At 38.1% G+C, this 10,043-nt stretch overlaps 1 protein-coding gene across 2 annotated transcripts in view; it reads right to left on the reverse strand.

The window, feature by feature from the left end:
* dennd4a (DENN/MADD domain containing 4A) overlaps window positions 1-8,792 on the reverse strand; it is a 32,894-nt gene extending 24,102 nt beyond the window's left edge. For both annotated transcript variants that reach the window (XM_042495647.1, XM_042495646.1), the window contains exons 1-6: window positions 8,641-8,792; window positions 2,571-2,902; window positions 2,147-2,393; window positions 1,984-2,053; window positions 1,086-1,255; window positions 3-241 (exon numbers count right to left, since the gene is read on the reverse strand). In XM_042495647.1, coding sequence (XP_042351581.1) covers window positions 3-241; window positions 1,086-1,255; window positions 1,984-2,053; window positions 2,147-2,393; window positions 2,571-2,881 — 1,037 coding nt within the window. In that variant the 5' untranslated portion in view covers window positions 2,882-2,902; window positions 8,641-8,792. The remainder of the gene's footprint in view (window positions 1-2; window positions 242-1,085; window positions 1,256-1,983; window positions 2,054-2,146; window positions 2,394-2,570; window positions 2,903-8,640) is intronic.
* Between the last annotated feature and the right edge of the window lie 1,251 nt (window positions 8,793-10,043).

Genomic DNA, 10,043 nt, shown 5'->3' on the forward strand with positions numbered 1-10,043 from the left:
ACTTTTCAATAGGCAGGGCATGCGGTCCAGAGATGGAGTATCGGTAGAGGAAGGTAAGAAAGCTTCTGAAGGACTGGAAGAAGGGCCAGTGGGAGAGCAGACAGATGCTCTTGTTGCTGTAAACACTTCTGGTCCCGTCGGGTCCGAGATCAGAGCTTGGCAGGCCGAGTTGTGAGCGCTGACGCTCAGACAGGCTCTCCTCTGAGTAAGGCTCATAAAACTGGATGGCTGCTCCATACACCTGCAAGCAAAAGGATCACAATATAAGTGTGATGATCTGCACATCCAATACATGCGCACACAAACATCCCGGAGCAAACTTTACAAAGACACAAACCACAGTGGAAGAACTTATTCAGGTGAGCTGTTATGGCTGCTCCGCTAGAGAATTTTTCATCATAATAAATCAGCTAAATCACACTCAGGCCTTTGAAGTTGTTCTTCCCAAATAAATAAACAAGCTATACAGTGCCAGGAGACCAGTCTGCAGACTAGAGGTTGCAGGGGAAGGACTGAGCATGGAGGCATTCAGCATTTAAAACTTATGCACCAAGCAGCCCAAGTGGTGCATGAGCTATCCATTATTCAAAAGATGCACTGCAAAAAAAAAAAAACTTTTATGCTGCATTGCTTTCAAAGACTTAGTGCATTTCAGTATTCCAAACACAGCCTTTAGACAATTTTTGATTCCAGTCAGAGTTTGGGGGTTGATTAAGATTGTCTGGTATTCTTAGAAAAACCACTGCAGTTCATCAACAAACTAATCGAAAAGGGATACTAATGCACAGAGAGAGATGGGGGGGTGGGGGGGTGAAGATGGAGAGGCTGGCCGAAATGGGCAATTAAAGAAGAATTTATGTATTTAAGGGCAGAAAACTGATGCCAACTTTGGGGGAATGGCTTAATTAATGATGATATAATGAAAGTTAGCAGGACTCTGAACATAGTGGTGGTTTCCTTTATAAAAATCAGTGTGCATGTAGTAAGTCTGTGTGCATGTTGCAAAAGGTACAAAAAGACATTATGACGGATCGCAACAAAGCAACATGGTTATTGGTAACGTTAATGTAAGAAAGTGGTTTTACCTTCTCTCCAGAGGCACCCGTCAGTACAAATGTGGAAAAAACAGGCAGGGAGTGTTTGGTGTGTGCTGGCCAGCACTCGATCGTTGCCCCCATGGGCAGGCAGAACATAGGCACGGACTCAGGCAGTGGGAAGGACTCGTAGTCCTCTTCAGGGTACCGACACAGCAGACCTGCACACACACAAGCACAGTCAAAGACAGTCATATACAGGCATCTGATTAATAAGATTGTGTAGGGCTGGGCAATATAGAGATATTATATCATATTGAGATATGAGGCTATATATTGTCTTAGATATTCAATATTGTTAAATCATGATATGGAATAAATTATGTTTTTTTCTGATTTTAAAGGTTGCATTACAATAAAGTGATTACTTTTCTCAACTTATCAAACAACTCTACTTGTTTAAGTACCTGCCTTTACCCACTTAGTCATTTTAACAACAACAACAACAACAACAACAATAATAACAAATAAAATCATTATGTACAAAGGTTTAGTGTAACCGGATCAAGCTCAATAGTGATCAAACTAAATATGCAAGATTAAAAAGATGCATTTTAAGATGACATTTGATTTTGATTCTATTTCTACATTAAATGAATACATTACTGATCAAAAATGGAATTGTGTTAATATTTTATGAAAATACCAATAGTCATTTCTACAATATTGTCACATCAAAGAGGGGAATTGGTAAAAGAAAAAAAGTAATGTTCGAATTTGTCTCCTAGTTTTAGCATTAATGTAGTGTTTTTGAGGAGATTTATAAATATCGATATATATATCATGTATTGAGACGCAGCCTAAAAGTATTGCAATATCATTTTCAGCCCATACCACTGATTGAGTATTCTGAATTAGCTCATAATACAAATTCTGCGCACCACTTTACCTGCTTTGTATGCGATTGTGTTTGCTTTAGCCAGAGACTTCTTGTAACAAAGGTAGACTGATGATCCCCACTGTAATATGCGAAGAGACATCACAGATCAATCAATATGTGGATTAAAATACAGACATACGAGAGATATCGTGCACTCAGAGCTCTTTCCCACCATGCTGCTGTTGAGGTTCTTGTCCACCTTACAGAAGGTGTGAGGGGGCGTCTCGCCCTTGCCGGGGATGATGATGCAGACATCGGTGACAGCTAGTGAAGTGTGGGGCTGGCTCTTCGGTGCGCGGCGGTAGGTGATGTAGATGCGTTGTGACGACGAGCTGCTGATGTTGGCAGGGCGACCTGAGGGAGTGGTCTGGACGATGTGACATCCAGGTTTCAGCTTCTCTTTCCACTCATACAGAACCCTGAAGGACAAGATGGAAATTCTTGAGAAATATTATTGCAGCACTCTGATAATATATTCATTGAAGAGATGACAGAGTAGAGGATGTGTTTAAGGGCAGATTATGGCGACCCTGGGCAGAGAAGTGATTAGTGGTGCTGGGTGAGTAAAGGGTCAGCGACCGAGGATTACTGCTTACCCAAGATCTGTCAGTGGAGGCTTATCTCGGCCTCGCTTGAAGCACAAGAATATCTGCGGGCCCCGGAGGCTGGCTCCATTGAGCTCTGCAGAGAGGCCTGAGGGGGTGCTTTCAACACAGGTGAACCCTGCGGGCACCTCTTCACCCAGGGAGCGGATCACCACAGCTACGTCGGTAATGGGGGCTTTAGGTTTCACAGACTTGGGACCGGCATCATCAAAGTGGAGCTCCTCCTCCAAAGGCTTGGACGAGTCGGTGAGGCCGGCAACCACAAAGTAGTCGGCTACACGAGGCCCTTTATCCTCCATCATTTCCCATTCCCACACTGTGGGCTGAAAAGAGAAGAGGAGAGAGGGGGAGGGCTTTCATTATGCATTTTAATCATATCACTGTAAGCTTAAAAACAAGTGAAAATGGGCATCAGGAAATGACCTGGCTGAAGAGACTAGGCTCACTCAGAAAGCGTCGCCTCTAAAAAACACTCTGAGCACACTGAGTGATCGTGCTGCTCCAATTGTTGCATAAAACACATAAATCCATGTTAAAAAAAGCATACATTACAAATGCATTCTATACTGAAAAAACAACAGAATATAATGAGAGCATCTGGAAGCATTTAGCGTGCATTCCTGTCTGCAAAAACACCATATTTCAACAAGAAACATGGGCGGGTTTAAGACCAATGACCTTGCTATATGCCATGACCGATTATGTAAAATAAAACACATGCCTTTGTTGAAAAAAAAAAGGAAGAAAAATTTGCGGAGAGGAAAAGTACCAGAACTGAGCATTGGGAAATGAAGAGAGGGCGCACTGAAGTGCAGCAAAAAGAGTTTTTTTCAGAGCTCTCAGCAAGGTAATATTCATACTAAACATATTCTGCGCTCAACAATGTTGTGAGAAAGAAAGGAACAGAGAGAGCGCCTGTGAGTCAGCTTGTTATAGCTTTATCACAAAGCATTGAGCCCTGGAAGCCCTCTCAGCACTGGGGCAGCTCATTGTGCTTCAGCTGAAGAGCTTGCTTTATCTCTCACAGCAGTTCCTCCACACTCACTAGCAAACTGATAAACAGCTGCCTATTATTTCCCCCGCTGGGATGTGAAGGAGTTAGCATAAAGTTATTCCCCCTCCTCTGCACTGGATGTGTCACTGCTAGGAATCGTGGCACACAAGAAGCCGTGACCATATCTCACCCACTTAGGACTTTGGCTTGCACTGGCCTTAAAGCCAATTGATGTGTGCCGTTCCCCGGTGTGGACAAGTGATGGGACACAACGCTAAGCACTGCTTACAGGCTTATGGCGTGGAATTCACCGCTTACACGAGAACACGAAAAAAAAAAAAAAGATACTCTATAGCAGCAAGCATATTTCTGAAAAACCACAAGACCATCCAAAACAATTTAGCAATAAAATTCAGTCAAATATATTTCCTGTTTCATAAGTTGTCTTTTTAAAAATCATGACTCATTATCACAAGGTTGCTCATGGTCTTGCAGTGTTTTGGCCTCCATGTGTTTATGAGTGTTTTCCCTCCGACTAGCTGGCGGCTGTTTTGATGCCAGTAATTTTTTTTTTGTGCTCTGCAGTGTTGAGCCTAGCGGGTATACCCCATGACTCAGCATGCCGAACTGCAACAAAGTTTTCATCTTTTTCAGATGTCCTTCAATGCTGGATTTAATGAGATGGCAAAATATGCATAAATGCATCACAAATGCACCAATGAAATACAAGATTGTTTTTTCTCGTGCATCTTTTAATTACTGTGTTTTTTTGAAGTGATTAAACAAGTGTGATTTCTAAAAAAAAAAAAAAAAAGTGACACACTTTCAAGATATTTGCACAACTGCTGCAAATTTAAAGCTGTTGCATAATTTGTGTCTCACCTGAGGGTTGACAGGTGCAGAGGAGAAGACCAACTATCATAGAACAAAGAACTCCTGCACACTGTCTGCTACTCTTGTGGAATAAGAAAATGCATTTGGAACAAGAATAACGTTATGGACACCTTCATCAGGTTATCTTATAAGACAATGTGAGAAACCATTCTAAATAGTTTGAATGAGCTTCATGGACCAGTCAGGTCGCACTGCAGATTAAGGTCACTCATTACAGTCAAACGTCATTAAAAAAAAAAAATCATACACAAAAATGCTCATTACACTGGCTAAAATGCACATCATAATAATAAAGAAAAGCCTCCATATACAGTGACACTGAAGCATTTTACTGAGCAGACTAACAGAAAAATTTAAACACTGTCTATAAAAGAAGATGCTTCTGGTATTTTCTCCATTAATTAGATTAATTTGCTTTCCTCTGAGAACATGGGAAAAAAGGAAATGAGCAATCTGTCAAGAAGTGTTCCACTAATTGCAAGAAATTAGTGGATTTTGAAAAATTATGATTGTTTATGATTATCATAATTATATATTAAAAATAATTTAAAAGTATTACTATTTTTAAGTACTTTTTAAGTAATTTTCCTTTTTCCCCCTTTTATTTATTTACTTTTTTTTCCTAATTTTTAGGTAATATCCTCGTAATTTTTTTATTTTTTTATGCTAATATTGGGGTCATTTTTGTGTGAAGTTGCTTACCTAAGTTGTTTAAAAACATCAAGCCAATTTGGTCAGATCACAAAGGGTTAAGAGGCAAGTTTTTCTTTTTTGTTTACAATCCACATTTTTACCAATAAAAAATGAGTTGAAAGCAACATTTTTCTTTTCTGTAGCTCCACTTCCTGACACAACACTTATGCTAGTACATAAAAACACCTGCTCAAAGTAATATTACAGGAACATGAATGCTGCTAAATATACAACGGCAGATGTGTCATATAATATTTGGAAGGTTATGGATTAAATATAGATGTAATCTGCAGTTCCAACAGTGCATCCACTGCATCTATTCCTCCCACTCAGCCGGACACAGAGGCCTAAAATTATATCTAATCCTCACCATAGCAACAACAGTGAAAGTAAACGCCGAACTGAGATGTTGAACATTTCTTACTGTGATGCTGAAACACGCAGGGAACATTGGTCTAGTTAACCTTTTGAAATCTGGATCTGCATCAGTTTTTTGTGCTGCATTCAGATGCCTCCAACAAGCTATATGACCTTTTAAAACCTGAGCAAAGTGGTTTGAAACATGAGAGAAAAGGGGGTGACCTATTTGGCAAGAAATGTCCCACAATTTGCAAGAAATTTGTTAAAGGTGACAAAAACATTAGCCAAAAAAATTGAAAATAAAATAGGGAAAAATGTCCAGAAAACTATATTTATATTATAATATATATATATATATATATATATATATATATATATATATATATATATATATATATATATATATATATATATATATATATATATATATATATATATATATATATATAATTTTAAGCATTTTTAGGTAGTTTTCTGTTTGTTTCTTACTTTTTTCTTGCTTACTTTCGGGGTTTTTTTTGCTGATTTTTTGGAACAAGTTTTGTTAAGCTGCTTGTTGCCCTCTCCCCATGTTGTTTTTAAGGATATCAAACCATTTTGCTCAGTTTCAAAGGGTCAAATACAACTCGGCTAATGGGCTATGTCGTTGGACATGTATTCTATTGGGAAAGTCACTGAGATAACCTGAGGATGACAGATTTTAAATAACAAAACAGATATATACTGAATATAGAAATAAAAAGCTATAGTTTCTGTTTATCTCATGTTTTTTTTCTTTTAGTTGCTCTGATCTGGAAGTTTTTACACACTAATGTCACACTGCAGTGAATATGCCTGTCCATAAATTTTACCCATCAGTGTTTTTGTGAGTTTTCCTTTGTTTTCTTTTATTGTCTAAGGTTGATATTGCTGGGTAGACTGCTCTTTACTGCCATGTGTTTGTTTGTTGTTTGCATGGAAAGATGTCTAAAATCTTCTGAGACCCGTGTTAGTAGAAAAAAGCCTAAAAATAAACCTGACTCAAACAAACTTGATATTTCATTTTTCACATAATTTCAACTCTCCTCCCACTACCTCACTTATTGCAGGCAATCCTGTATTCGCCCAAGACTGGAAGTGACTCATTCGTGGTCTCCCCAGAAACTGCAATCTTTTTCATTCACTACTGCTTTCTTCATAAAAGCAGCACAAATAAGGACACGGCGGATTTCCTCTTCTCACCAGCGAACGAGCCAACTTCCCCGTTCACATCCACTATTATTTTCATGAATCACATCCAACCCTCAGCTTCACACAGACGGCAGATTGTCAGTAATTTGTTTACCGCTTGAGCCTTAGATTTTTTTTCGCAGACTGTCTGAGAACGTCACACTTCACATTTTGTATCTGCCAGGCCCAGTGCTTCATTTAAAGTACTGGAATATGCCTTTTCTGGTTGAAAAGTTGAAAAAAAGATGAAAAAAAAGTTCATCACTTTTAAAATCTTTTCCAGGTAGTTGTCATATTTGGTGTCTAAGGTGACCTTTGAGTATTGACATAAATCTAAAATACACTTTTTTTTGTATTTTAAAAGGGGTTTTTCACCTGGAAGCAGTTTGGAAAGATAAAATAAAAATAAAAACAACAAAAGAAAAGATATGATTAAAGATTCTTTAAAAGCTTGATATGTAACAAAAATGTCAAAATACTGTCTGGAATGAGAATAAATACATTAAGATAGCTATAAAGGGAGCTTTCATCATTTTTTATCCATGCCTTTTGATATTTCAAGGAACATTTATTTTTAATTTTCTCCCAAACAGTCATGCAGGATTTTGACATTAAACCTTCAAAAATAGCCAATAGAAAATGTGAAAAAGGGAAAAAATGCAAATAATGTTTTTTTAAGTTTGGTCAATTTTGACAAAATTGCACGAATAAAATAAAATAAGCTCAAATACAAAAAAATAAAAACTGCAAAAAAAACAAAAAAACAAAAACAAATAATGATTGTTTGGCGCTTGAACAATGATAACAATTTCAAAATGTGAGCTGGAATGAGATTAAATACAACATAGAAGCTAAAAAGGGAGCTTTTATCATTTTTTTCATCCATGCCTTTTGATATTTCATACAAGGAACATTTATTTTTCCATTTTCCCAATACAGTCATGCAGGATTTTGACATTAAACTTTCAAAAATAATCGACCCTCTCCCTCCACTGCATGTTATTTTGTAATGTGAAGTCAGGGCCTTTTGACTTTTTGCTTTGAGCGTGGCTGTGTTGTTATAATTATGGCCCCAGAGACAGAGGCAGCGGCTTCTGGACAGTCAGTCTCAGGCTGTGCAGGGATTAAAGGGCCTGTTAACAGCAGGAGGGCAGGGAGGATGGGCAGTCTGATCTGGGGAGGGAACCACCACAACATTTCACTCAGCATCTGTTCCCTTTTAGCCATGAAGACAACCCTCACCCTCACCAGCCATTTGCATTCCTTATGTTTGACGGGGGGGACCCTGGCTGCTGCATGAGGAAACCACACACGCCCAAGATAAATAGAGCAGAAAGATGAAGGAGAAAATACTCTAAGGTGCAGCTGGGAAAAAAATACCAAAGAACATTGCATGATCAGCTTGCAACGCTTGCATTTCATGCAATGGTAATATTTAGTTTAGCCCACCACAGAGCAAATGGTCATTTGAAAAAAAGCAACTGACCACGGCTACAATAGTACAGAGGGGTTTTCTCATATGCCCACATCACAAGAAGCCATCTTATGGAGCATCTACACGGGATGCAATAAAATACGCCTCCATATGACTTCTTAGCAGCCAATGGGCGCACGGTAAATACAGGGAATCACACACAGGATGCGATGCTCACTATGAAGCCTTCAATTGTTTTGCAATGCATTTACACGACAATAATATTATATAACATATTCAGCGTGTCAGTCAATAGTCCTTTCAACCGTCCAGCATCAAAACAACACATCGAAGGTTTTTGTTTTTAACGCAAACGACATCAGCACAAATAAAATGACAAAATAGGACAAAATCAACACGTGAAATACCTTAATTATAAAAACCGGGAGTGTGGGCGTCGTTTGTGTTTATTCTTAATAAAAGAAGAATCTACTCACATCTCGATTGAAAGCTGATCTGTCGAGTATGAATCGAAACAAAAGCCAGGTGTCTGCTGATGAATAATATGATTCCTCAGTGTTCGCCTGTTCTGTTTATTTTTATGTCTGTCCGCATTTGTTATCATGAAAAAATTATAATTCACAGTTCGATGGACGGACCCGAATAGCCTGTGTAGTCCCCGAGCAGCGCTTTATCCAGACCTGCGCGGCCCACGTGACTGATTACAACCCTCGCTGACGTCACTGATGACACTGATAACAACGTCTGAAGCTGTGAGGAAACGTGTGGTCTAATTTACAAATTTATACTCAACTGCTCAACTGCGCACAGGAGCAGCGAAGAAAAGAATCCATAAAGAGATTTATCACAGGCTGTTGCTCTTGTCAGACTATTGATTTTATTGTTGTTGTTATTGTTTTTGTTGCTATTATTAAAATAATAATTATTATATGTGTTATTGTCCCCTAGAATTACCACCTCACTTGAAATGTATTATATTATACATTGTTCTTTTTAATTTTAATACACATTATGAAGTATACTGTTATATATATATATACACACACACACACTGAGGATGCTACTTTGGACTGTAGGAAATTATAATTCATTAAAACAAAAATATTTTTTAGTTATCAAGATAGTTGCTATTTAATTTTCAGTCAACTAACTAAGTGTGCCAGGTCTATTTAACAGCCTCCTCCAATCTGTCAAGAATCAAATTCTGAGTATTTTTTGGTGGTTAAAAAAGTTAAAACATAATGTCTAAATAATACTACTGTCAGACTGCTCTCAGTTCTTAGCTTGGAGTCAGTCCCTACACTCTGCTCAACAGGTGATCAGAATAACCCCATCACACCCAGTCATCTCAAGGGAACTGTGACATTTGCCTAAAATGAATTTTGGAAAAATGACAGCAAGTACCAAAGACCGAGGGACTGCAACAAATACCCCACCAAGAGTTACTTTCTAATTGTGTAATCTGAACACTCCAAGATTGCTAAAACTCCCAAATTCCCATAAAACTAAAAGTAAAGGACATGACCACAGTGTTCTAAATGGCAGCTAAAGACAATGGTTAATTGAATAATAAAAAAATAGTAAATTGTTTATGATTTTCTTTTTTTTAATATGATGGCACCTTCCATGCCTCTCATAACATCAGTAATATTATCTATCATGTACATGTTCTGCAAATCAAATTTATACTCTGGAACAATAAAGCAAGACTGATATTTACAACATACAAACTTTCCACACGGCATGGAGTTTAAATAAGTAGTTGTAAAATCAGCCCAATATTTCTGAATTTACACAGAAATTGGGTGAGCCAATCTCTAAATGTTATTAGTGCAGAGCATGGAGGAACTCAGCTAACAACTGGATGTGTTTCACTTAG

Source organism: Plectropomus leopardus, chromosome 11 (assembly GCF_008729295.1).
Source record: "Plectropomus leopardus isolate mb chromosome 11, YSFRI_Pleo_2.0, whole genome shotgun sequence".
In the NCBI taxonomy this organism is placed as follows: Eukaryota; Metazoa; Chordata; class Actinopteri; order Perciformes; family Serranidae; genus Plectropomus; species Plectropomus leopardus.